This window comes from Hemicordylus capensis, chromosome 6, assembly GCF_027244095.1.
Source record: "Hemicordylus capensis ecotype Gifberg chromosome 6, rHemCap1.1.pri, whole genome shotgun sequence".
Classification (NCBI taxonomy): domain Eukaryota; kingdom Metazoa; phylum Chordata; class Lepidosauria; order Squamata; family Cordylidae; genus Hemicordylus; species Hemicordylus capensis.
Window position 1 is genome coordinate 29677194 of NC_069662.1, and position 27890 is coordinate 29705083.

At 43.2% G+C, this 27890-nt stretch overlaps 1 protein-coding gene across 3 annotated transcripts; it reads left to right on the plus strand.

The window, feature by feature from the left end:
* Nucleotides 1–1295: 1295 nt before the first annotated feature.
* LOC128330243 (serine/threonine-protein kinase SBK2-like) lies at nt 1296–27890 on the plus strand. Of its 3 annotated transcripts, none has more exons than XM_053262772.1 (4): nt 1296–1540; nt 18540–18713; nt 20274–20476; nt 21128–27890. In XM_053262772.1, exons 1-4 carry the CDS (start codon nt 1432–1434, stop codon nt 21683–21685), a joined length of 1044 nt encoding a protein of 347 aa, XP_053118747.1. In that variant the 5' UTR covers nt 1296–1431; the 3' UTR covers nt 21686–27890. The 3 variants fall into 3 exon arrangements, with proteins under 3 accessions (XP_053118747.1, XP_053118748.1, XP_053118749.1); XM_053262773.1 differs by lacking the exon at nt 1296–1540 and adding an exon at nt 2739–2767; XM_053262774.1 differs by lacking the exon at nt 1296–1540 and adding an exon at nt 7698–7738.

Genomic DNA, 27890 nt, shown 5'->3' on the forward strand with positions numbered 1-27890 from the left:
AATGAATAAAGTTCTGGTTCAGTAATGTGTAAAACATGTGCAGAAATTTTGGAATTCAGCAGATGCTGTTTACGAAACTTATCTTGTTACAGTCAGACAGACAGGAGCACGTGGTTGAAATCAGTTCCTTTGCTGCAGGGTTTAGTATGGAGAGCTCAGCAGGACTTAGCCCTGGAATATGTGTTGTAACCAAAAGAATGTCTCTCTGAGTTTGTGCAGAGTTTATTTCATAGTTAATCTTGCTAAATCTGGAATTAATAAAAGACAGGCTTCTAGTGATTGAGTGACGTCAGATTGAACCTGGGAGCTCTTATTTTAGAAAGTATACATTGGGTGACTTTATTTATTAGTTTCAATCAAGTTGCTACAGAAAATATGGGCCCTTTAAAAAGGGGGGGTCTCATTCTCTCCTCCTTTTGCTGATGAAATACTGTCTATTGCAAAACTACCTACAATCTATTTCACTGGAAGTTCCCAAATACTACTGTTTTGATTGCACAGTTTCTCCCCATTAACTCTCTGCACAATTTATATTTACAGTAACCTTCTTCATATTGCCCCGATTCAGTTGTCTTTAATGCCGAAAAGCCTCAGCGGCTGATCTTTTTCTTCAGTACGGAAGGTGATTCATCATTTCCTAAAGAGAAATTTTGGCTCTCTTGTGGTCCAGCCATTTCTCTCATGGGGCCTTGTTCCTTCTGCAAGTTGTATTGTAAGCCACAGCAACCTAATAATCATGTTACCATAAGAACCACTTTGTGAAGGGGTCAGTGTAGAATCCAAGGGGAAAGAGTTGTGGTATGCATGGACAAGACAGTGGAGTTCAATCAGGAGTATTAACGATTTAATGAGGCAGCTATTATTTATAGCGAGGCAAGAGCAGTCTGCCTCCTGGCCTGGATCAATGCGTGGATTAACCAAAAACACCACAGTCAGCTGTTGGCAACTCCGGGCAGGAAGCTTGCTCCTCTCCCAGCTAGGTTTTGTGAGCTATGCCCAGTACTTTTAAACCAGTGTGGATGATGTGGAGAGGAGATGGGCATGCAGGAGAGAGAGAGAGAGAATTATTCCCCCCCCCTCAGATTGCAACTCCCCCTCCCATGCAGTGAAGATACATGGACACAGGATGTCACTGTATCCCAGCTGCAGTGTAAAGGATTATGGGGCATGGCAGAGGACCATGGGAGAGAGGTGAAAGGCCACTGAAGCCCCAGAAACAGGAGCCCAAACTCTTGCTGAGGGTTAGGTATCCCAGCAGATGCCACAGCCCTAGCTGAATGCTGTCTGGCGGAGCAGCCTGCCTGGTATGCTCGCTCTTTCATCTGTCCTGAAGAGATAGATGACACTCTCCCTAGCGCTTCCCCTCTCCGAGCTCCATAGGGCTTGTGTGTGGCACAGGAGAAGAGGCGGAGCGTCACGCTTGGACCGGTAATGCCTGGCAGGCACCCCAGCTGCACTCTACACAGCCTCAGCAGACAGCAGCAGACACAGGAGGGAGAGACTGGGCACCCCAGAGGTCCTTCAGCACAGCAGGAGGCGGGTAGGTACCAGACGTGTTCTGTGGTGCCAGCCAGAGTGGCATGGACTGGGTCTTGGTGTCCACTCCCTTACCTGAGCTACAAAGGGTGGAGTCTTGGCAGGACAATCTTAGAAGTGGCTTTTGTTCAAGCCACTACGTATTTGCCGGCAAGCTCAAGTATCCAATGCCGCCCGGCAGCTTGCAAAGGTATGTTGGGATGGGAAAACAGCAGAGCGTCTACATCATGGAAGCCAGAGCCAGAGGACAGAACTTATCTCTTGGTGAGAGAGGGGGGAAAATATCTACAGTGAGTGTTCAGCACACAGTGTGTACATTCTGAGAAGTGTCTCTGGTTTTTGTCTGGGCACTTGATATTTGAGGATTACAGCACAGCAGCAATAAGGGGCAGGAACAGGCAGGTGTGGATGATCGAGAGAGCCATAAAACCACTTAGCTGCTACTGCTCCATTTTTTCCTTCTCTGCATCTTTTTGGTGATGTTTACTATAATATGATACATGACATGAAGTGTTGCCACGGAGATACTAATTTTCCTGCTCTTGACGTCATATAATTGGCAGCCATGGTGGTGGCTTTTCTTCAAGCCACTATGTATGGTGCCATCGCATCCATGGCATCACATCACGTATTACGTTGCATGTTACTCGGAACAGAGGAGAAAGCAACATGGAATAGCAGCAGCTCCATTTTTGTTTTGGAACATCTAGTTCTACCTTAATATAACATGCAAAACATATGGGGAATCTGAGCAAAACGTGTAATGTTTCCCCCCTCATGTCTACAGTTCACTGTGAAAATGGCTTTGCATCTGACTGGTGCATAGTGTACAGGGGGTTATAGCTGAAATTACAAACAGGATGAATGTGGAATTGTTTCTGTTATGGCTGTGGTCAGTTTCTTTCCATCATTGATCTTCAAATGACAGATGTACTCGCCTCTGAATCCAGGGTTGATTTCATCTTTGGTTCTTCCTCTGTGTCTCAGGTGGGCTGCCCAACTTTTCTTAAAGTGCCTTCAAATTTTTCCAGTTAAACACTTGTCCAGCACCTTAAAAACAAACAGTTTTTAAACTTTGAAAACTGCTCTGATGAGGGAGGGGCTGGCTTTGTGATGTCACAAAGGTAAGCCAATGAGCACTGTACAGGGCTGCATTCTGTTGGAAACTAGCAGAACTGGATGTTCCTGAGCTCAGTCCTGCAGGAATTATTTTACGCCTAACCCAAATAAGGTGAGTGTAGTTTCACAGCGGCTCAGCCACTCTGTGTATGTCTGCAGCACTCATACACGAACTGATCCAGCTACCTTATATAGAATCAGGCTACTGGCTTAATCTAGCCCAGTATGATCTATTTGGCTGGAGCGGGCAGTAGTTCTCCAAGGTTTCAGGCAAAGATCTATCCTAACCCCCTGGGATCATTTTAACTTGAGATGTGAGGGACTGAATGCAGCATCTTTTATATGCAAAGCATACACTTCAAGCTATGGCCTTTTGATACAATAATCTGAACTGGACTGGACTGTGTTTGTGTTCCTTCCTTCCTTCCACCCACAGCAACTTCATGCTGAGAGTGAAGAGACTACCTGAGTCCTTCACCATGAGCACAAACTGCATACCCATGCATACCCAGGGCTTGTGGCAGTGTGAAAATCTGGCAGCTCCTCCTTGTTCATCAAGAAGAAGCAAAATGTGCTTTCAACATGCTTGATGATGGTATGAACAGGCCAGCATGCCATCAAATGTTCATGTTGAGGAGTGGGTTGAAGCATCAGTGCTGGCTTGTTTGTAGTGCAATAGTCATAATTGCTTTTCTCTAAACAAAATTGCAAATCAAGCCATAATTACCCACCAATCACTAAACAAGACCTGCACACATGTCTGGGGCGGGGGGGTGGGGGATCTAAATTATGTACCAAGAAAATGCTGAATTCTACAACCAATATATTATATGAAGTGAGCAGATTTGCATTTATGTGTTAATTTGCTTATCTTATTCTGCTTTTCCATCCTGGAGAGAATCTATCTATGTGGTCGCTAAGAGTCGACACTGACCTGACGGCATTTAATCAATCAATAAATCAGTCTGCTTTTGCTCATCATGGTGAAGAGTGAGGAAAACAGCTAGGCAAGGCACTGAAGTTCTGACGCCTGATATCCTGCTTAGCATTTTTTTTTTCCTCACCAGATATTTATTTGCAAGCCTATCCAGAGCCTTAAGGACTAGAAACTTGCTTTTAAAAAGTCACACCCAATACCAGTACTTTCTGCACCCAATCTTCTATATATAATTCTCTAAGGCTAATCCCATGTGTGGCAGCTCTTGCAAGAGTTCACAAGCAGAAGCACCGTGGTGACTGGTGATTGGACAGTGGGGATTCCATATGCATAGACTTGATTACAGCAATGTGCTCCATGTGGGGCTGCCTTTGTACATAGTCTGGAAATTGCAGTTGGTTCAGAATGCGGCAGCCAGTTTGGTCTCTGGGTCATCTAGGAGAGACCATATCACTCCTATCTTAAAAGATCTACACTGGTTGCCGATAAGTTTCTGGACAAAATACAAGGTTTTAGTTATAACCTATAAAGGTTTAAACAGCTTGGGCCCTCGGTATTTAAGAGAATGCCTTCTTCGCTATGAATCATACCGCCCATTGAGATCGTCTGGAGAGGTTTGTCTACAGTTGTCACTGGCTCGTCTGGTGGCTACTCAGTGGGTCTTCAATGGGGCTTCCCCATTGCTGCCCCAAGGCTTTGGAACATACTTCCTGCTGAAATAAGAGCCTCTCCATCTCTTAGAACTTTTTAAAAGGCAGTCAAGACACATTTGTTCACTAGATATTGATTTAATTGTTCACTAGATATTGATTTAATTTAATTGTTCATTAGATATTGCTTTAATTGTGTTTCTAATAGTTTTAACATTTTAAATTTTAATTGTTGTAATGTTTTAATCTTTTTATCTGTTTTTATTATTTTGTTGTAAATCGCCCAGAGACTTGCAGCCATGGCGGTGAGCAGCAGCAAGAAATGGCCCGGTCAACTGCTGCTCCTGTGGGGAGGAGCAGGAGCGGGGCTTGGGTGAGGGTGGGGAGGTCTCTGGGCTTAGGGGGCTGCAGCTTGGCCAATAGGCACCAGCAACTCTGCAGCAGCGACCAAGAGGGGTGAGCGGAATGGAGTAAAGGGATGGAGGAGTGACCAAGAGGGGTGAGGGGGATAGAAGCAACTGGATGGAGCAGGAGGAGCAGGAGTGCAGTTCAGGTGAGGGTGGAGAGATCTCTGAGGTGAGGGGGGCTGTGGCAGGGGGTGAGGGGAGCAATCAAGTACTAGCATGCAGATGTTCTGCATGGGTTAAGCTAGTACCAATCATTTCTATGCTTCTGTAGGGTGATCACATCGTATATCAAGCCTTCACACAGCTTGATCTTTGACTTTGTGGTGGCATTGGCCTCTACTATTGCAGTAGTAGTAGTATCTCAACCCCAAATGACCACATGATTATTTCATCCATGTTTGCAAAGGCTGACCCATATTTGTGCAACATCTGTCCTGTGGAAATTTGCCAGAGCCTAAGCATGACCATTTATCAGGAGCACTGTAAGACCTTTAGATATAGGCTCTCTTTTGGTGGCCAGGATTAAACAGAGTCAGCCCAGGATGACCAAACAATTAGTTGGTCCTATAGAGGCAACACCACTTCTACAGTACATCCAGTGCCAGGAGTGGGCATGATAGACAGAAGCTTAGGAGTAGAATGGAACATTAGGGTGAGACTGAGGCAAACTGGATTAAAACAAGGCCCTTTTAGATCTGTCCAGTGGTCTTTCCACAGTGGAAGAAGCTATACTCCAGTTTGTTTCCTAGTGTTTCTATCCCGTTGTAGCTTGATCTATAATGCTAGTGATGTTTACAATACATGGAGAAATTGAAACATCATTCTGTCCAGCTTGTCTGGTTCAGCCATTGTATCCAAATTCATCTGTGAATTTGATACCAATTCATTAATTAGGATCCTGAGAATCTCACCTTCTTGGTGTGGATTGAGAGATGGAACAGCAAATGTGAAAATTGTGTTCATAACAACGGAATGTGGATCCGTTGTGTTCCACATTGTGTTCATTATTGTGTTCATAACAGCGGAATGTGGATTTCCACAGGATAGATGTAGATGTCTGCCAAGCGTATGATTGTGGCAACAAACAAACACATACCTGTCTGTGTGGTCCTGTGCACTGACCACCAGTGTTAGAGACAAAATGTCTATAGATCATTCCATCTGAGGGAGTTTATAGGGAAGGGGGGCTTTTGGCTTGTTAGCTGTATGATGTGACCTTGTGTAACCCAGGGGCTTGTTCTCTGTCCAGGAGGCACTGCACATTCTTGCTGTGAAGGAGCCGTCACTAGTAAGGATGACGTTGGCTCTTTCCCTCCTGGCCTTTCACTAACAGTCACTGTGTGGCCTTGTATGTCCTTTGCCCCTTCAGTGTCAACAACCAAGTGACCTCTTTAGGTGCTAATTTTCTGAAGTGATGACTCTATCCAGCACAGGGGTGGCCAATATTCTGAAAATGGACCGTCTTAGCATAAAACAGGGAGAACATGTAACTTAAATGGACCTGCAGAGTGTTGCAAATTACAGCAGAACAGTGGCCAAAGCAGAGAGGGTGCTTTACCCTATCCTGGTTTTTCCACTTCAAATTTAAAACCAGCAGCAATCCAAGCTGCTTTCTTACCCACAAAGGTATTTTTGGGTGCTTTCTCACCCATAAAGGAGGTATTTTCTTTTTGTGGTCAAGCAGTTGTGGGGAGGGAATTCTGATTATTATTTTTTAAAGCACACAAGGAAAGGATTATGCACCCCTTCTCTCCATACTGTAGTCCCACATGGCTGCATGTTAAATAAAAAGAAAGATGGAAGACTATCCCTGCATCACATTTCGTTTGGTCCTGAATCTCTCACTGCAAAATCTCCAAATGCTGAAAGTAAAAGAGGTGATCCTGGATTTTGACCACCAGATTTTGACCCCAGATTTTGACCACTCTTCATTTACTGGCAGGTTGGTAGTGAACCCCATCCCAATCTCATGCCTGCATGGCAGAACAGAAAAGACCCACCCTTCTGAAATCACAAAAAGTGTGTGTGTGTGTGTTACCTCTTTCTACACAAGAGCTTAAATAATACCTAGGAAGCTCTGCTTTACAGGTCGAAAGCTGGGGACGGGGTGCTAGGGCAGGCCTGCCCTCCCCCTCAATCCCCCCCCCCAACTTTTTAACAAATAAAAATGTTTCAGGCCACAAAACTACACCAGGGAACTCAACTTTTTTGTGTTCGCCCCCCTGCCTCTCAACTTTTAGACTGGCTATGAGCCTGCTGCTTTTGCCCAAGAATGAAACTTTTACAATGTTTTATGTTAGGGTCGCAACCTTAAATTAATTAACCTGTTACATTATTCTGTTAATAACCTTTGTAATCAACTAAAAATTTGCCCGATTAATTCAGAAACATATTTTAAAAGTTATTTAAAATATCCTTTTATTGCAATATACGTTTTAAAAACAACAGATTGCAGACACATCTTAGAGGAGGCATTCCATCTTCACTCTCATAGAGGAGGGGATGTGTATTTTAAGATGTGACATATATGTGCCCGTCTAAAAATAAAATATACTTTCCCCCCTTCAATACTATTGTTTGAGTCATATGTAGGTATGTAGATTTAATGATTAATTAAATAAAATTAATTGGATTGATCAACCATGATTTTTACAATTGGGTGACAGCCTTCCTCTATTTAATAAGCTTGCAAAAGCAAGGTTTTGTAACATGCATTGCTCTCATTAAGCAAGCTCAGTTCCCTAACTAGCTTTCCTTAATTGCCAATATAATGTCTTTCTTTAGGTTGACAGGGAAACTCATGAGAATGAAGGCAAAATTGGGAGATCAGATTTCATTGCAGAAGGCAATGAGCCCAAAATGCAGATGAATCCCATTCAAAATGGAAAAATGGGCTCATATGCTAACTCTGTGTCTGTCTCCTTTGCCTGTTGGCACAGGAGAAAACACATTTTGTGGGTCAGAACGAGGCGTGCTGTGCACAGCTGGTAGATGATTCACCATATAGGCCCCACATCTCCTTTAAGCCAGGAAGCAGTCAGAGATTCATAGACATGATGGGAGACAATGGAAACAATCACACAGAGAAGGTTGGTTCGGCCTACTTTTCTTGTAGTCGGGTGGTAGCAAGGCACAGCACTCCGGCCTAGCACTCAGCCCGTGTCTGAGTGGAAGAAGAAAGTACAGACCACTCAGTAGTAAGACTGAGAAGGAGAATTAGCTGGTGAAAGATGGTATCTGATGCAAGCAAACTGGACCCAAAGGAGGTCCAAACAGCATGTTCCTGTGGAGCTCTGTGACTGGAACCTCCGGTGTAATTTTCTTGTTGTACAAAGAACTGTGCCCCTTCCTCTGCTTGGAATTGGTGCCATGACATGGGGGAGAGGGTGCAACACTTTCCCCCTGCTGTACCGCAGCTATGATTCAAAATACTCCCTGCTCTTAGCCACAGAGGGCAAAACCTATGGCATTTTGCCCACAAGTGTTTTTACTACATGGCCAATACTACCTTTGAGAGACAAATTTAAGTTCAGGAAACAATTGTGGGGGGGGGGGCGGAGTTTGGTCCCCACGCTGTTGCCCCAGTTAAAACCAGAAGCTCTCACAGCTATGTCTACAAAAAAATTAGATGGGGAGTTTGAGTAACTGCGAAATGTTTAGTTGGGCTGTAGTGGTTTGCTCAGTTGCCAAGGCAACCGCCTCCTTTTTGGTTCTCTTTTGCGTGCAAGAATTGTCCCAGGAGGCAGATTGGGTTGCTCGCAGGTGTCCAGGCACCCATGATCAATCATAGCCAAGTGGCATGCAAGAGCAGCCGGGTCTGGGAAGGGCAAACATTTCTGGCTATGCCTGTAACAGGAGAATATTCTGTGAAGTCTTGGTTGGGTATCTAGCACCCTTTTGTAACGCCTACCGCAGCGCCAATAGGAGACAAGTCTTTTTTCTCCCAATGCTGGCATTTAATGGACACTACAATTATAATATTCATTGGTGACCAAAGTGCAAAAGGTTAATTTTTTTAGTTTTGTGAGGTCGGTACTATAAAAATGTTTTAAAGTGGTAAAAAACCATCCGCAATGACTTCGCAACTCATTTTTTAAAATGCAGGAGCCATTTGTGTAAAATTGGCCCCATTTACAGTTTCGTGTTAGAGAGAGCACTAAATTGGTGTTACATTTTGGTTACTAGGGATGACAAAGAATTCCCTTGAGCATGTACAAAATGCTTATAACTCACCCACTGGATGATAAAAAAACAAGCCTCTACACATCTGAAGGCCTCTGGAAGTGGCTTCCAGGCAGGCTCAAACTGCAACAACACCTTTTCTTTGAAAATAATAAACAATACTGTCTCCCTTTTCCCTCATACACGCCTCTGCTACTGAGAGGGTCTGTCTTAAGGAACTGATAGCACATGAGGGAAAAGGAGAGGATGGGTGGACCTAGCTGGCTCATGCCCTTTCCTTCTGTCTCCAGGAGCATGGAAATGGATCTCCAGCGGCTTTAGGAGCGTGTCAATCCCATTTAGGCCCAAATCCCCATGAACTTTCCTAGCTGTAAGAGAGGACGCTTGGCAAAGAATCAGAAAGCAGGCACAGGCAGCAGCTAAGCAAAGGGCTGCAGGCGACTGTGTCCATCTTCAGTGGGGCACCAGAACTGTAATATAACTTGACATAGAGCCAGTCTGCGATGCTCCCACCCCCTAGACTTGGGATAAAAAGGAGTTGTTATCAAGAGAGCATGCCACTCAGCTTTCGGGAGTTTCAGATTTCTGCACTGTTCTGCAACCAGCACAAACAACGTTTGTAAGTGGAATGAGTGAACTTGAAATTACACAATTAGTTTTGCCTTGTTAAATCTGGAATAATGTGTGCATGTGTGTGTGTGAGGTCGGGGAGGGAGAGGTTAGGAATGGAAAACTGTGGCTCAAAGAATACCAAATGACAATATCAATGCAGTGCATCCAGTTCCTGCAGTTCACCTGTTCCAGGGGTTTCGGCCTGACCCCCTGCTCACCCAGACTGCTGACATACAGAAATATGGGGCACAATGTATCTGCCCTTTCCAGGGATAGCTGAGGTTGCCTTTGACTGTGTGCTGAGTGACTTTCCCTGCTTTCCCTCATAACTGCTGCATCGCTTTAACTAAGTGTTAGGCAAAGCCGGCAAAGCCAGGGGTGACTCTTTCATGAGGCAAGGTGAGGCAGTTGCCTCAAGCAGCAGATTACTGAGGTGCCAGCAGGGCAGCAAGATGTCCCCTGCTGCTGCCACCATCCCAGCAGCCTTTTGGAGCTGATCTGATCCTTGTAAGTCTTGGGACCAATCTGACCCTTGAGAAGAGGCCGCTGATAACCCTCCCTCCTCTCTGACCCTCACATCACTTTCAAAGCTTGGTTTTGAAAGGGAGCTGGTTGCCATCATGGTTGTGGGGCACTTGGCACCTCACCTCAGGTGCTGTAGTACCTTGGGCCACCCTTGCCAGGGACAGAAAGACTTCAAGTTCAGACTCTAAGTTCAGTGGACTGGCTAAGGTAAACTGTGCCGTCAAGTCGATTTTGACTCCTGGCGCCCACAGAGCCCTTTGGTTTTCTTTGGTAGAATACAGAAGGGGTTTATCATTGCCTCCTCCCATGCAGTATGAGATGATGCCTTTCAGCATCTTCCTATATTGCTGCAGCCCAATATAGAACCAGCGGGGATTCAAACCGGCAGCCTTCTACTTGTTAGTCAAGCCTTTCCCCGCTGCACCATTAGGTGGCTGTCAGCAGACTGGCTAGCTTAGTTATAATTAGTTATAATCACGAAGACCAGAATAATCACAAAGGCTATACATCAGAAAATGATGGCAGATACTTCCATGTGCCTCTTATGGGAGGAGGTGGTCACACGCATTCCCATTTATTACATCACATTCACATGAACAAGAAAAGCACAAACATCTTTCCCCCACTTAGCTTTATATCTTCCTGTTCTGGAAACTGGCTTGAGGATAAAATTCTGGCTAGGGCATTCAAAGTCTGTCTGATTGACTGCTGTAGGATTACTTATTAAGTCATGAGAAACCACAGTGCCGAGCAAGGGCACTTTTCAAGGTACCAAAAATGCATTTTTCTGCAAAGGTGCTGAAATTTTATTGGCACATGATGTGGTTGTGTTGTCCATATGAATTGATTGTGTGTTGTGGTCCTAGTATAATGATCGTATCATGAGAACAGGTGGGTCCAGATCAGTGTTCCTGGTAACAGGGATTCCCAGATGTTGTTGACTACAACTCCCATCACCCCTAGCCAAAGGTCATTGCAGCTGGGGATGAGGGGAACTGTAGTCAGCATCATCTGGGAATCCCTTAAAGGGAACACTGCTCCAGATCCACTCAATCCACATTCTCATCACAGCAGTCTACTTGTCTGAATCAACCTTCAGTCAGGGCTTCAATGTTTAATTAATGGGTTGGATTAATTAACTGAAATATTCTGATCAACTAAAAAAGAGCATCATATTAATCAGTCAGCAGATTTTTTTAAAAAAACAACTCACTATTTTGAATTCAAATATTTATTTAAAAACCTCAGATAATAACCATTCTTTTAAAAGAGGCATTCCTAGTGATGTGGAGGCCTGGAAACAACAGGGGGAAATCATTTTTTCATAGGAAAAAACTAGCCTATTTTCCCCCAGTTCTTTTCCAGGCCTTCACATCTCTATTCCCTCCTGTACAAGAGAAAAAAGGGAATACCTCTGCTAAGACTATTGTTTTGTTTCTGTGACATAGGCATACATAATCTAAACACAAAGGCACCATGTTTCCCCCCGCTTTAGAATGATTGTTTCCCCCCTTCCTTATATTAAATTCAATGCAAATTTATTATGAATATTATTATTGATAAGCTCAATTAATTAATCAGTTTATTAGCTGATTATGACATGATGACATAGGATTTCTTTAATTCGGTGACATCTACTGTTCCTCTTGGGCATTGTTCCCTTTTGCAAGGATACAGACTGGGGTCTTATCAAAGGATTCTTCATCAAAATATGAAGTGTGCATGCCAATAAACAACTTTGGCAACTTACAAATTTGCAAGCCATCAGGAAGAGCTGTAGGGAAATCACACACACTGTGGTGCGCCAACTGAACCCAGACTTCTGCTTTGAATTTGTTTGCACCATCTAGACCAGTCGGGGGCTGTTAATGCAGAGGGTGCGAGGCATGCTGTGCTCCTCTGTTTCAAGGTCATGGAGAGGTTTTCTGGATATTTGGACACCCTGGGGAGCTGTGGGGGAAGCAAAGAAGGGCACGGGCAAGGTTTCATCCTTGGGGGCCTCAACAGCTATAGGATGGCTCTATTTATTGCCTCAGCCCAAGAGAGAACACATAGTGAAGAGGATGCGTCATTGCCATGTGTTGGGGGAAAGTGGGGGATGTTTCACCAGCACTCTTCCCTCCTCACTGATGGGGCCCAAGCTTGGTGGATGGTGTGGGATCTCTGTGCTTTGGAGGGATCCGCTCCCAAGCTTATGCCAGGTGACAGGAAAAAATAAAGCCCAATTCTGGGGTCGTTAAGTGCAGGAGAAATTAGTACTATTTTTGTTTCCACATCTAGAAAAGACTCATCTAAGATTTAGGACAGGTGGTGGCAGGGTGGAGGAGAAATGCACAGCCATCTGATAACACTGCGGAGTGCCTGGAGAAAAGAAGTGTTGGGAAGAAAAAAGGTGTGGACCCAGTGGAACATGCACCGCTGGGGATTCCTGTTAGACACTTTGTGCATCTCTGTGGGCACATATGAGTGAATACAGGGCTGTATGTGCCTTTTCCAGTTTTACAGTATTTATAGCTATGTGGTTGCATGACAAAAAGAGCTGGCGTGGAAGAAAGCCTCTGAACCAATTTGCATCTTGTTTGACTTATTGTTCACACATGTTGGTGTGTGTGGAAGCAGGGTCACCCAGAGAATTTATGGGGCCTGGAGCAGGTGTGGTGTTGGGGGCCACTATACATGCATTTGTGTAAGAAATTGAGGGACAATGAGCTGAGGTGGGGGCCTTTTTCTTTGTGAGGGCCTGCTCACCCCCCACCCCCGTGCAGCCCTGTGTGTGGGGTATGCACACAAAAAACTACTTTTATGGCTGTACTCTTCTCCATGTCATCAAGCTATATAGCTTTGGTGTCAGCTCTTTACCAAAACAAAAGCAAAACCATGAAATAACACCTTGACTTTAAAAGGCAACAAAATCCTCCTGGGACTTTTACACACACGGCTTTTAGCTCACGTCTCCTCTGGAATGGAAGGGTGTGAGTTCACATTTCAGCCGGATTTACCCCAAAGTCGCATTGGGCTATCAGAGACCAGTTCACACATGTTTCTGGTTTTCCCAGAATTAGGGCTGTGCATTCTGGCTTAGCCCGAATTATGTCCAGTGTTAAAAAAAAAAAGTCTATTTTAGTCGTCAAGACTCCTTCTAACTTGGCAAAGAGGCACATTTTAACATGGTGATTCTCTTTAATTTAGCAGGGGGAGAGTAACTGGCCCTTTCCGCCCCCAGCACAGTGCCTACAGTGACTGTTGCTGGTGTCTGTCTATGTTTCTTTTTAGATTGTGAGCCCTTTTGGGATCCATCTTATTTATTTATTATTTCTCTGTGTAAACCACCCTGAGCCATTTTTGGAAGGGCAGTATAGAAATCGAATAAATAAATACATAAATACATAAATAAATAAATAAATAATAAACTCTTGGCAACCTGAAGAAAGAAACAGAGGGTTTAATATTGGCTGCACAAGAACAGGCACTAAGAACAAATGCAATAAGAGCAAAAGTCAAAAAATCAACAACAAACAGCAAGTACCGCCTTTGTAAAGAAGCAGATGAAACCGTGGACCAACTAATCAACTGTTGTAAAAAGATCACACAGACTGACTAGAAACAAAGGCATGACAAGGTAGCAGGGATGATACACTGGAACATCTGCAAAAAATACAAGCTACCTGTAGCCAAAAATTGGTGGGACCATAAAATTGAAAAAGTGGCAGAAAATGAAGATGTAAAAATATTATGGGACTTCCAACTACAAACAGACAAACATCTGCCACACAATACACCAGATATAACTGTAGTCGAGAAGAAAGAAAAACAAGTCAAAATAATCGAAATAGCAATACCAGGAGATAGCAGAATAGAAGAAAAAGAAATAGGGAAAAAAATCACAAAATACAAAGATCTACATATTGAAATTGAAAGGCTGTGGCAGAAAAAGACCAAAATAATCCCAGTGGTAATTGGTGCCCTGGGTGCAGTTCCAAAAGAGCACCTCAACACCATAGGAGCCACAGAAATCACTCTCAGCCAATTACAAAAAGCAACTTTACTGGGAACAGCCTATATTCTGCAACGATATCTATAACAACAGCAACAACATTGACAATAAAATTCTGGCATCCCAGGTCCTTGGGAAGGACTCGATGTCTGGATAAAACAAACCAGTCAATAACACCTGTCTGACTGTGTAAATAAATAATAATTAATAATAATAATATTTCAGAGGCTTTGAAAAAAACACAACCTGAGGCTTCTGGTATGCCCCAACGCTTCTCTGCGATGTGTGGAGGGGCCATTGTTGATAATTCGGCTTTTGGCAAAACTTGCACTTCCCTGTTTTTGGTTTTTGGTTTTAATACAAAAGAGACGTACATTTTGGTTGGCCCAATAATATGTTAAATAAATAAATAAATAAATAAATAAATAAATAAATGCCAAGTATCAGCAGAAGGTGCTGCTTGCAATTTGTCTTGCTGATCTTCCACAAAGCTAAAGTTAAAGCCAACGCAAATGGGAACTGTCAAACTAACAACAAAAGGTCTCATGCCCTGAGGCGATCTTTCTTTTGATTTTAAAAGAAAACACATTTGTTGGGAGGAGAATTCGTTTGTGTGAACTGGTGCAGACTCTTCCCCATTCCCGCTGCTGCTGTGCTCCTAGTTCATTCACAGGGCGGCGGCTGGGTTCAAGGGGTTGGATCCAGTGCACCCGTTCTGCCTGCCTCCCTGACTGTGCGAGCCGAATCAAAAGGCAGCACAGCAGCCTGCTGGCTTGCTCGAGCTGGTGCCACCCCTTGGCTGGGCCCGGCTCCTTGTGCCCATCCTCCAGCTGCCAGAAGGAAGATGCCACCGCTCTCCTCCTCCTAACACAGCGTGTCTGGCTGGCTGGCTGCTCCCATGTTGTGTTATGATGGTGATGATGTTTATGATGGGGGCAATTATTGCTAACCTGGGAGGAGCTTCTTGCACACAGGAGAAAGGGAAGGGGAGGGTGACGGGGCAGGGATTCCAGGCAATCAATTCACCCAGCAGCCAGTCCCGATCTGCTAGCCCAAGAAGAGAGATTGGGGGGAAATGAGGGGAAACCGGAAAGAGAAGGAGCAGGGAAATCTATTTGGTGACGTAGGTATAGTCATGCCTCGCTGCCTCCTCCTCTGGGATGAGATTGGTTGGAGGAAAAAACCCAGAGCAAGCTGCTAGGAAGCACACAGGAAAAAGATCCGCAGGAAATGTGGAGAGCAGCTGACCCTATGTGAATGGTCCATTTAATCCCCCAGATTAAACAGCTGTGAAGCCATGTCTGGATACCTTCCTGTTAATTTTATCAAATGCAGCTTAAGACATTTGGTGTCCCTGCAAGCAGCAGCTTATAGTGTCAAACTTTAAAGGAACAGCAGTTATTGTTGGGGGAAATGGGTTCGTTTGGACAGTGTGCCACTTTTAATATGAATAAAGAGTCCAGTGCTCTGATATGATCTATCTTGAAATGAATTTACAGATAACTGCCCAAGGCCCTCAAATTTTCAAATTTTGCTTTCGTGTGCAGCAATTCAAGACAGTGTAACTGCATCATTCTAGGCTTTGTGTGAGCTGGAAGTGGGCAGACATACTGTATTTACTTGGATCCAAGATAAACTTTCCCCCTTGTTCTTTGATGTTAGAAATTTGGTTGCATGGGTTCCATCTTGAATTCTGAGCCCTGCTCTTTTCAGGTAAATACAGATATAACCTGTATTTAACTGCTGCATTTTAAGGGGGTGTCAACAGCCATCTTCTGTTCAGGTAAATACAGTACTTGCCATATTTCACAGATGAAAAATAGGGTCATGCTTATAACACACATATTCTCACGCAGAAGCAGAGGAGGCATCTGCCTACAGTGGGGAGATTTGAGGATGGGCAGCAGTAGCTCCGGGGAGTGGGGGCAAGGAGAAAGTCCCCCCTTTTACTTTGATTTTTTTTTTTAAGTTGCAGCAGTGGCAGTAGCTGTGGGGAGGGGTTGGTGACCGGGTGAGGGGAAGTTTCCCCCTTTGCCCCCTAAAGATTGCTGGCAGCGAGATGGGGTGCAGTGGTGGCGGCGGTGGCTGGCTGCAGGGTGGCGGGCGATGAGGGGAGAGTCACAGTGTGCCCCTTTTTTAACCTCCAGGCCCACTGTGCAGGCGGCAGCGGCGAGTTCCTTCCTCCTCCCCTCCTCCTAGTGACTGAATGGCCACCGGGCTCTGCTGTCTGCATCCCATTTCTGGCTTTCCTTCCACGTGGAAGGCTTGACTACTGTAATGCACTCTATGTGGTGCTGTCTTTGTACGTAGTTCAGAAACTACAATCGGTACAGAATGCGGCAGCCAGACTGATCTCTGGGTTTACCCGAAGGGACCATATAACACCAATTCTAAAAGAACTGTACTGGCTGCCAATATGTTTCCAAACAAAGTATGAAGTGCTGGTTATTACTGTACCTATGAAGCCCTCAATGGCTTGGGTCCAGGGTGCTTAAGATTGCTCCAACTCTGGTCATGCACCCTGTCGGCTTTAAGATCATCTTGAGAAGTCCGGTTACAGTTGCCATCAACCCATTTGGTGGCAACTCGGGACCGGGCCTTCTCTATGGCTGCCCCGGGGCTTTGGAATGTGCTCCATGCTGAAATAAGAGCATCTCCTTCTCTGTTTGTTTTTAGAAGGACCTTGAAGATGTACCTATTTTCCCAGGCTTTCAACGGAAATTGAAATGTTAATGTATTTTTATTTATTGAGATTTTTTATCTATTTTTATGAATTTTAACTGTTCATATTGTTTTTATATTATGTCTTGTACACTCTCTGGAGATTTCTATATCAGGCAGTACAAAAATTCAATGAATAAATAATAAGTAAAATGTTAGGAAACTTGGAGAGGGGGTGAAAAGTGCAGTCTTCAGACAGAGGAGGGCTTGTTATGGAAGAAATTGATTCCAGATTATTTCCCTTCTGTTTGGCATCTCCATGCCCTATAAAACTCTCCATGCCCTATAAAACTTTCAGCACACTTTGGGGAAAGGAGTGGTGCTTGCAGTGATCGTTTCTTTGGGGTAAAAAATGTGTTTAATATTGAAGTGGAGACTGCTTCAAAACTGGTCTTGTGGCAAATGATTTGAGAAGCTAGCAGGAGTTGACAATATACTTTGACAAAAGAGAATGAACTGAGCACTGGAAATATCAAAACCTAAATGTCTAAAAGCCAACAGAGAGAAAGCCAAACTCAAGAAAATGGGAGAACAGATTACAATTGGATGTAAGGATCATTTGAAGAACCATTCAGTTGAAGGAATGTGGATTTATTTTTCACTCAGCTCCCACTGTCCAGTTTTTCAACGTTATCTCGAAGATGTGATTAGATATGAAAAGACGGCTTGGGTCCGAGGTATTTAAGAGAGTGCCTTCTTCTTCATCAACCCCACCACCTGTTAAGATCATCTGAGGAGGTTCGTTTGCAGTTGCCACCAGTTCAGTTGGTGGCGACTCGAAACCGGGCCTTTTCTAAAGATGCCCCCGGGACTCTGGAATGCGCTTCCTAACTAAATTAGAGTTTCCCCTTCTCTTATTGTTTTTAAGGCGGACCTAAAAACATACTACTTTAATCGGGCTTTTAGTTTATAGTCCTAAAGCTTCGGTTTTAGTGTTTTTATCGTACTTTGCATTGTTTTAATTATATTTATGTTTTAATTGGTTTTTTATTGTGAACTGCCCAGGGACTTTTTTGTAAGGGGCGGTATATAAATTAAATAAATAAATAAATAAATAAATAAATGTAGTATCTGTTAATTGTGAATGTTGCAACATTTTTGAATTAGAAGACTGTAGCAAAAGGATTCAAAAAGGTACAGGAAATAATTGTATATTGAAGCTACATTCTGGTTCATGGCCAGATGTTTTCTGATGTGGGGGCCTAAGTTTAAACCCAAAGTGGTGTATTAATACAAAATATTCAGAACATAAATAGAGATAGCCTTATATCTCATTATTTTCTGTCTCCACAAGTAAAATGGCCAAAGGCCTGGATATTTTGTCTTAAATGAAAGCTGAATATTCAAGAAAATACCTGGACTATCCCTGAGGGAGACAGACCCTCCTATAATGACTGGCTGGGCTACACTAAAGTAGGTCCCAACACATTTCATGTAAAACCCATTCGTCGTTAGAGAATTGTATTAAGGCTGAAAACCATAATTTCTCATAATTAAATGTTCCACATTTTTATTATGGAAATTGGATCTGGGCTGACTCCCAGGGTTGGCCAGGACAACCACCAGCCTGGGGACTCTGGGCTATCAAAAGGCCCATGGCTGACCCCTGAGGACATTCAGACCCCATATGGAGAGTACTGGGACATGACAAGAGTGGTGGTGGAAGTCTGCATCACCATTGCTGCTTCCCCATCTGCAAATAAGAATGTCTGTCTCACCTCCAAGAACAACATTTTCTTTTGAGGTATAGGCACTTTTAAATTTGAAGAACTGACTTGAATTTTGCTACCTATAAATTAGTTGGCACCCCAATTCATTTCAGGCATACTTAGCAACCTCATTTGTATTTCTTGCAGCATTGGCTATGGATCCGACCTTGGGCAGGGAGGCTCAGGCTCTCCTAGAAGATATGCTAGAGATCACTGCGCAGAGTCTGGTGCACATGGAAGTGGCAGAGCACTATCAGATTGTCAAGGAGCTTGGCAAGGGGAAGTATGGGCAGGTAGTACTGGTGACACACAGACAACGAGGTAAGGATGAATGCCCTTATGTGCTCTGGCAACCCCATTCACCAATAAACACTTTGCATTGATTGGTTAGCCATAGAAGGAGAAGAATACTGGGATGGGCAGGTGAATTGTGTTGTGCTTCTATTGCTATCAGGGTAGGTTGCCTCCAATTCACATAAGTGATATACTGTATATGATGGCTTCCTTTCTGTGGCTAGCAAATCATACACAGCATGCCATCAATGAACAGACTTGCACATGGCTCCAATGTTGGTCTCTGGCAGTGTGCTGTCCTTCTCTGTGGAAGTGTTCACCTTTGGCATGGACAGGGAAAGCCAATGGAAGGGTCCTTTCGAGCAAACACCAGACACTCAATAGCATTTCTGAGATGGTTCCCGCTGATTTGACTGAAGGCCTTGCTGTGAATGAAATGGCCATTGGTTGAAGAATGTAGTCCTTACAACTCATCTCACATGTAGGGCTGCAGAGATCTAGGGCCTCTCAAGCAAGCATGAAGAAGCCCAATCTTTCCATATGCTGAAATTCTGAACTATTGAAAATATTGTTCTCATTTTATAGATGAGAAGCTAAAACTGAAATACGTTGTTCAGATTCATACAAGGAGTCCATAGAACTGCTGTGACTTGAACCAAGTTTCCATTTCCAAAACCCAACTCTGTAGTCATTGGACCCCATTGTATGTTTGTATAGCATGAATATGCGTATGCACACCACACAGTTTACATTCTGAAATCAGTAGATATATATGTTTTGGTTCCTACTGCAAGGTCCCACCCTCCCAATCCAATTTTTTTTAAAAGCATTTGAGCCCCCACACCCTCCATTCTGTTAGGGATGTGCTCAAAACATGATTCGGTGTCCAAATCACAAGTACATCCCTTTAAAATCGAAGGCTTACACAGCCCCTTTAAAGTGGAGGAGAGCAGGTCCATACCTTCTCCTCTGATTGCAGGAGGAGAATCCTCTGGAGGATCCTCGTCCCGGTGCTCCTCTCAGTGGGGTGTCTCCTAGCTGCCCTGCACAGGCATAGCTGGGAGTGGTGTGTGTGTGTGTGCTGGAATTATGGTAATGGTGGTGATTGCAGAAGGAGCAGGTATGGATCTGCTCTCTTCCCCTTTAAAGGGGCTGCATAAGCCCTTGATTTTAATGGGATGTGCCTGCGATTCGGACACTGAATCACTTTTTGGCACATCCTTATATTCTGTTGTTTGTGTGGTTTATCAAAAGTAAATACTTTACTGGCTGCAACTAAAAATCCTTCCTTCCATCCAAACCTAGCTCATGTGTGTGAAGGTATGTGAAATTTCATACATCTAATCTATGTCACACATGTAGAGTGCTCTTTGCAATTATGAAGGATAATTCATGTTACATGTTTTGACATTTAATGTAAAAACCTCTTCATTTCAGACCTTTTTTTGAAAAAAAGTAACCAGGTAATTTGAGATTATGTGTACCAAATTCCAGCTTTCTATCTGTTGTGGAAGCCAACCAGTGGAAATTATAGCCCATTTATATGTCTATGTTTTATCTACTTCTGTCTCTCCCTACCTTCCCCAGGGACCCCGATGGCTCTCAAGCTGCTGCCTAAGGCCAGCACCAAGCTGCAGAATTTCTTATATGAATACTGTGTGGCGCTCTCACTCTCTGCACACCCTGCCATCATTGGCATGTTTGGCATTGCCATAGAATCCAGCCAGCACTATGGCTTTCTCTATGAGGCAGCCCTGCATAGAGACCTCATCTCCATTATCAAACCCAAGGTGAGACACATACACAGGCATGCTATGTCAAGGTGAGTTTGCATTGCTGCTAGTGGGGAAAAGAAAGTACTAGCAGGAGCAGAAGGTGATATCACTGATTTGCCAAAAAAATGACTCCCTTCTTGGGCTGCTGCATCCATGGCCCATGTATCTGTTTCCCCAGATAAAACTAATATGGGAACTTTGCCAATGCGGTCGTTTCTGATATCATGAGGGCTAGAAACGACCATTTGTTCAAAATAAACACATATAGCAGGATTCTTCACACGCTCCCAGGCTAAACAAAAGTAGTGAGCCAGGGTATCTTGAAGCTTGCAACTGAATTTTTGAGTTATCATAATGTGGGTTGATGTGGTGGCACTGCTCACCAGATAGGAAAAAACAAGACTAATTTAAATGGTGCTGGCATTTGTCTGTTTTAGTTGCAGAGCAGAAAAGGGTTCGGGGTTTTGATGTTTTATATGTTGCTGTTTCAGTTTTGATTTTTGTTATTTAGTGTTGTACATTTATTTTAATAAAGAGATTAAGAATATTTTTTAAAAACACAGAAAAGAGCTTTTAATGCATCCATAAGGACAGAGCATAAAAAATCTTTGGCCAGTGAAGAGGCTGGACACTATAAAAACATATGCCCCTCTCTTCTCTGATCAGGCTGGCATCCCTGAGGCAGCAGCCAAGCTCTGTGCCAAACAGCTGGTGAGTGCGCTGGATTTCATCCACAGTCGAGGCCTGGTGTACCGAGATGTCAAGCCTGAGAATATCCTGCTTTTTGACCGCCATTGCCACTGCATCAAGCTGACAGATTTCGGCCTGACGCGGCCCCAGGGCACCCTGCTGCGTCTTGTGGCGGGGGTCATCCCCTACACTGCACCTGAGCTGAGCCGTGGCACTGGTGACACCCCGGGCCTGCCCATCGATGCCAGCCTGGATGCCTGGGCCCTTGGGGTGTTGATCTTCTGCTTGCTCACTGGATACTTCCCTTGGGAGAAGACTTTACCTGAGGATTCCTTCTTTGATGACTTTGTGATTTGGCAAGAGTCAGGCCTGGATGAAGATCTGCCATTCCATTGGCGCCCACTCTCACCTGATGCTGTTGCCATGCTACAAAGCCTGTTGGCTTTGGAGCCCACAAAGCGTGGTCCGATCCGTCGGGTACTCAGCTACCTTGACCGGCCATGGCGAGCTGAGGCAACGGCTAAAGCTCTGTAGTTATAACAGTAGAACCGAAATGATTCTGATGGAGTAGAAAAAGTGCTAAGCAACTTTTCCTAACTCAGATTTGCTTGTGGGAATTCAAATTTATATCTTCTCAATTTGATAATTTTATAACATTCCCCAGTACACATACAGTTGCACATTTAGGTTTTAGGGGTGAAAGGGTATAAAATTGTGCATTCGGCAAAACTAATGCTTAGCATTATTGGCTTAAAATTTTTATTAACAAGTCATAAGGGTTTTTTTAAGTGTCCCTCAACACAAAATTTTAAAATGTAATATTCTAAGTTTCAAAATTTTGAAAATTTACAGAATTTGAATGTTTGCAAGATGTTTCGGTTCTTGGAGAAAGGAGCATGCTCTTCTAGGCCTGCCCCAGTTATCCTAAATTTTATACTGGAGATCCTCTGTTTACAATTTATAATGGACTTGTAACAATTTTTTTTTTTTTTTAAAGGCAGGGGGTGGGGGAAGATACAAAAATTACAAAATTCTTCCTCTAGTTGTGAGGAGTCCTGGGTAGGAGAGGCCCACCTTCCAAGCAGTTACTCTAACTAAGGCCTAGCCCTCCCACAAGCCTGACTATCACTGCAGGACTCTATAGCAGATAACCAAGTTATAGGGCAGCAGCGTGAAAGTATGCCTTAGCAATTGTCATTTGGCATGTCTTTATCTACAGAGTTGTTCCAATTTTCCATCAGCAGATTTTTTAAAAGGAAAAATAATTTTGAACTGATTTTCTTAATGTTCTGGAATTATTTAAGATGTCATTTAAAAAAGGAAATTTCAAAATGTCCAAGTTATGAGGGCTGACCTCTGATTTCACACAGCAGTGTTTCCAAAATAAATTCTAATGCTCAAATGATAAGAGTCACACAACAGAATAATATTGCTAGTATTGCCAGGTCTCAGGGTCTTACCTAAAGTTTCAGAGTTTTAACTGTTTTTCTCTGGGTATCCAGTGGAAGGAGCAATATCTCTGGGTAAGGGGCCAGAATCAATGGGGAAGACTATTTTTTTGCTTGGCTTGAGATGTTTAGCTATTTACTATACACCTCATCAGGCTGAACCTTACCCAAATGCCATCCTCTGCCTTCATTAGGCACCACTAAATTTGCTCCTGCGGAGGACTCTTGCTTATCCCACCCACCATGTTGCTAACACTTGTCATGGACTTGACTAAACCAGCCCCTTGACTTCTACACTTAACTGCTGCCACCAAGTAGACTTTTCTTTTCTCAGGCTCTGTCTATTGTAACAGCCATTCAACCTTTGTAGTAAAACAAAAACTCAATAGAGTGGAAAGGCTATAGGTATGGGGGGGGAGGAAAATCAGAAAGAAGTTTCTAATATTTAAATACAATGAGAATTTTTACTTTGGAAAAAATTAGTCAATTTAAAACAGTATCTTTGGTTTTTTGGAATAGCATAACATGAAAACACACACACACACACACACACCCAAAAACAAAAACAGTTACCATAAGAGCATAAGGCACAAATAAAATGGTTGGAAAAATACATCCAACTGACCTATCTAATACTGGTCCCTAACTCACTGCATGCTTCTGACCCTGCACACTCCAGACCGACCAAAAACAACTCTTCAACTGAACTACTTTTTCAATACTTTAAAGCTCTGCTGAAGGCAGAGTCCTCTTATACTCTTCTTCCCACAACAATTTTTAAAACTAACCAATTAACTTGTTCCCTCCATTTTTCAAACCATGACCAATAAAATCAAGGCAATGGCAACACAGAACTTATGTACAATAGAAGAAGTTTGCAGGAGCTGTGGACGTGTAACCCCCTGCACAGCCTTCTTAACATTAATACATAATTAATAATAATAATAATATTCAAAATTTGTTAGCCGCCCTATAATAAATTGTTCTTTGGGTGGCTTACAACACAACATTAAAACATATGAAGCAAAGTATTTACAAAATGGAATCTTATGTACAAAAAGAAGAGGTTTAGGCCTTATTCCTTCCCAGCTCCTCTTCTACCAAACACCAACCTTTCCCCATGGACTATCCCCTGAGTCTCAGAATATAAGCTTTTGGAAACTCGGCAGCCCGAGCTATATCCCATCAACATGTGCAGTGCAATTCTATGCATGCTTACTCAGAAGCATGTTTGGCTGTGTTTATTTGGGGCTTATTTCCAGAAAATATGCATAGGATTGTGGTCTTTTTATGAAAATGAGCCAGAGTTCATATTCAATCTAGAACATAACATGTTTTTCTGTCTCATCTAGAGAGTCCTGAATAGGAAGAATAGGGCGTAAAAGGGTTTAGATACACAAACTGTTAGTCCTTTTAGGATACTAACCTTAGCATAAATAAATAAATTGAATAAATAAATAAATAACGGAGGGGCCATAGCTCAATTGCATAGGAACATAAGAACATAGGAAGCTGCTTTATAATTAGTAAGACCGTTGGTCCATCTAGCTCAGTATTGTCTACACAGACTGGCAGCGGCTTCTCCAAGGTCACAGGCAGGAATCTCTCTCAGCCCTCTCTTGGAGATGCCAGGGAGGGAACTTGGAACCTTCTGCTCTTCCCAGAGCGGCTTCATCCCCTGAGGGGAATATCTTACAGTCCTCACACATCAAGTCTCCCATTCATATGCAACCAGGGCAGACCCTGCTTAGCTAAGGGGACGAGTCATGAAGACCATCTCTCCTCCCACTCAGGCTTTGCATGTATTGTAGAATATCCCAAATTCAATCCCTGGTATCTCTAGGTATGGCTGGGAAAGACCTTTCTGAAACTCTGGAGAGCCTCTGCCAGTCAGTATAGGCAATACTGAGCTAGATGGACCAATTGTCTGACTCAGTATAAGGCAGCCATCACATATTTGGGGGTTGTTGGGTTTTATTGCACAATCTTTTCCACTAAATACCCTGAGTAATTTCTGTTTGTGCAGCCTGCACCAAATCCAATCTTCTGTCTTGATCAGTGCTATATATATTTCACACTCCAGTTAGGACCTCATAAAAGAGGTACTAACTTTACCACCATGTCCCTTGTTGCTATGAATGACCTTTTGGACAAACCCTTCACCATTCCTTTCCTTCTCACTATTTCCCCATATCTCAACCTCCATTTTTACCAAGCTTCTCCCCTTCATTTTTATCAGTGTTTACATAGACTGAGTATGCATGCACTTATCCATTTGGTGCTTAGGAACTCCATTCCCATGTTTCCGTTCCCTCTTGCCAGCCAGATATACATTAAACAGAAATCTTTCTTGTGCATTTTGCAGTCCCACAGAGACACATTTCCAACTTTGTTTTTAAAAGATTTATTTTTTAAAAATATTTATATTCTGCCCCACCCCCGTCCATTACTGTTCATGTGACTTAGAACAATAAACACTAAACAGTATAAAATTAATAGCAGATCAACTAAAACAGACCCAATTAAAACTGGATCAAAGAAAAAATAAATAAAAACCCATCAGATACCGACTGCAGTAAAATACATTAAAAAGCCTCTTGAAGATCTGAGTTTAAGGATCTTTCTAATCCTGAGGGAGGGAGCAAAGCGAAGCTTTCCTGAGAGATCATTCCAGAGCCAAGGGGCTACAACCAAGAAGGCCGTGTCTCTAGTCCCCACCAACTGAATTTCTGTTGATGGCAGGGCCATAAGCAGGATAGTCCACCAAAGCTAGTGGTGTGCACATTGGTTCCACTTGTTTGTGTGTACCAGGGTACAGATCTCCATTAAGCATTTGAGGAGGCCCCCCCCATTTTTACTGAACTTCCCCGAAATATATTTTATCCCCCAACAAAACTGTACTACTCAGGAGTTGCTCATTTCAGTGAGATTTCCATCAAGTAATTTAGTGAGGATGTCAGCCAGTGATTCCATAAAGCAATGTACAGGTCAGAAAAATGGAACAGGGTAGAAACAATGAACATGGACTACTGAGATGAAGCTGAAAAATGGTGATGCATTGCAGATACTTCTGCACTAGCCTATAATAAGGTTCCAGATTCAGTTTTTACAAACATACACACTCATGCCTGACAGGGTTGTAAATAATCCATTTACAATGCATTCCTAGAAAAAAGAGCACATTTCTTTGCTGTGGCGACCTGCTGGAGTACAGCAAAAGCTCTTTGGAGCAGGAGCCATGTTAGAGCCCCTTCACACTTTTTTTTCAGTGTACACCTAAGATATTTTAAGTGTACTCCTAAAAATACAAAGTGTAAATGTGACAAGCATCTGTTTGCAAGCTCATTTATTATACAAATGGCTACAGTAACAAAATAGGTTTATTAGGCCCAACTAAAAAGTCACAAAACAAAAACACGATAGTCCATAAGCCAGCAAAGTTGGAGATTAATTATTGGAGGGCATGCTAGTTCTTTAAGTTCACTGAATCAATCTCCATTTCCTTCACTTTGCTCTCTGGCTTATAAGGGACTCATGTGCTCTGATTAGTGCTAGAGACAAATCTGAATTACTGCTGGATTTTATATTATTTTTGAATAGGGATGTGCAGAACATGGGCCTTTTCGAGTGTTTTGACTTCGAAACAGAACACCCTTCAAATGAAGAGCCTGTTTTGAGTTCAGAATAGAATGACCCTTTCCCAAGTCGGAATGTTTAGAGCATTCTGGCCTATGAAGGAGGCGCCAGGGTGGGCGGCAAGGGGTGGTGAGAGGTACCTTGAACAATCATTACCTGGTTAGTGCTCATCTCCTGTGAGCAGGGGCACCCTTCCTGGCATCTAACACTGAGGCTACCCCACCTACGCACAGCCAGAGGCTAGAAGGGCACTGTAGGCGGGGCAGCCTCAGTTGTTGTTGTTGTTATTATTTACATTTATTTCCCGCTGTTCCTCCAAGGAGCCCAAAGCGGTGTACTACATACTTAGGTTTCTCCTCACAACAACCCTGTGAAGTAGGTTAGGCTGAGAGAGAAGTGACTGGCCCAGAGTCACCCAGCTAGTTTCATGGCTGAATGGGGATTTGAACTCGGGTCTCCCCGGTCCTAGTCCAGCACTCTAACCACTACACCACGCTGGCTTAGTTGGTGATGCTGGTAGGGCACCGCTGCTCCCAGGAGCTGAGTCAGTAACCAGATAATGATTGTTAAAGGTACCTCCTGCTGCCCCTCGCTGCCCACCCTGGAACCGCCCTCATGGGCCGGAACACTCAAAATGTTCCAACTCAGAATGGGGTTGTTCCTTTGGAACAACTGGCTCGATCGGTTGTTCTGATGGAATGTTCAGAGGATTTGTGTTCCATTCCAGGCTTGGAATGGAATGCAAATCCCATTCCCTGCACATTCCTATTTTCGAAGGAAGAGTAATCATTGCTCTGTCACCTCAGCATCCCTTGCTGCAACCTGAGATCTTTTTGCACAAGGCACAGCCTAACCTAATTATGTCTACATAACACCTCCTCCATTTCATTTAAAGATTATTACAAACTGCAGACTGGGGCTTTTCATAATGCGCAGCAACATCTTAATCTCTTCCCTTTTTAATTTTTTTTGCTTAATGTACAGCTTCAAGAAGAGTGATCTGAAAAACCTGCTCAGTACTTTGTGCACATATATATCTAATAATATATATACCTAATAAAAGTATTTTGCTGCTGTTCCTATATTATGCTACTCGCACTATTTCAATATTTTCTAATGGATCAACACAGATGCCTACATTATTATACACTCCTCAAGGAGTCAGGATTGTCTATGGCCCCTTGTCCAGTGTACATTCAGTAGCTAGCCCAACTTTGCTGCCATGTAATGTGTGAAATAGCTCTTAGTCCATAGCCAATAATTTTTAAAAGGGTAGTAATATTTTAAGTAACACATGGTGGAGTAACAGTTCACCTCAGCAAGCTATATATCCATCTATATTTCAGCCATGTCCCCAAGCATATCTCTGTGTAAAAGTAGTGCATTCCGCTGATTTAAATGGCAGGATTGTTTATGTAAAATTTTGTATCTGTGGATAATTGGGAAGTATGATATTCAGAATTTCTTCAAAAAATCTACCAAGAAAATTATTTAAATCTTCACCAAGCATATTCCAGTGTAAAAAGTTGTGCATTCATTTAATTTCAGTGGAGGATTGTATATGCAGAATTTGCTATCTGTAGATCAGAAAGTATGTCTTTATTTTGCACAAACACAAATTCTTCACAATATATATTAAAGTTATATCTGCAGTA

What these genes read in the sequence shown, in the direction of transcription:
- LOC128330243 (XM_053262772.1), top strand. Translation starts at nt 1,432, where the DNA reads ATGCCTGGCAGGCACCCCAGCTGCACTCTACACAGCCTCAGCAGACAG. An exon ending in GGTGACACACAGACAACGAG is followed by an intron (nt 18,714 to 20,273) that starts GTAAGGATGAAT and finishes TACCTTCCCCAG; the next exon opens with GGACCCCGATGGCTCTCAAG. An exon ending in TCTCCATTATCAAACCCAAG is followed by an intron (nt 20,477 to 21,127) that starts GTGAGACACATA and finishes TTCTCTGATCAG; the next exon opens with GCTGGCATCCCTGAGGCAGC.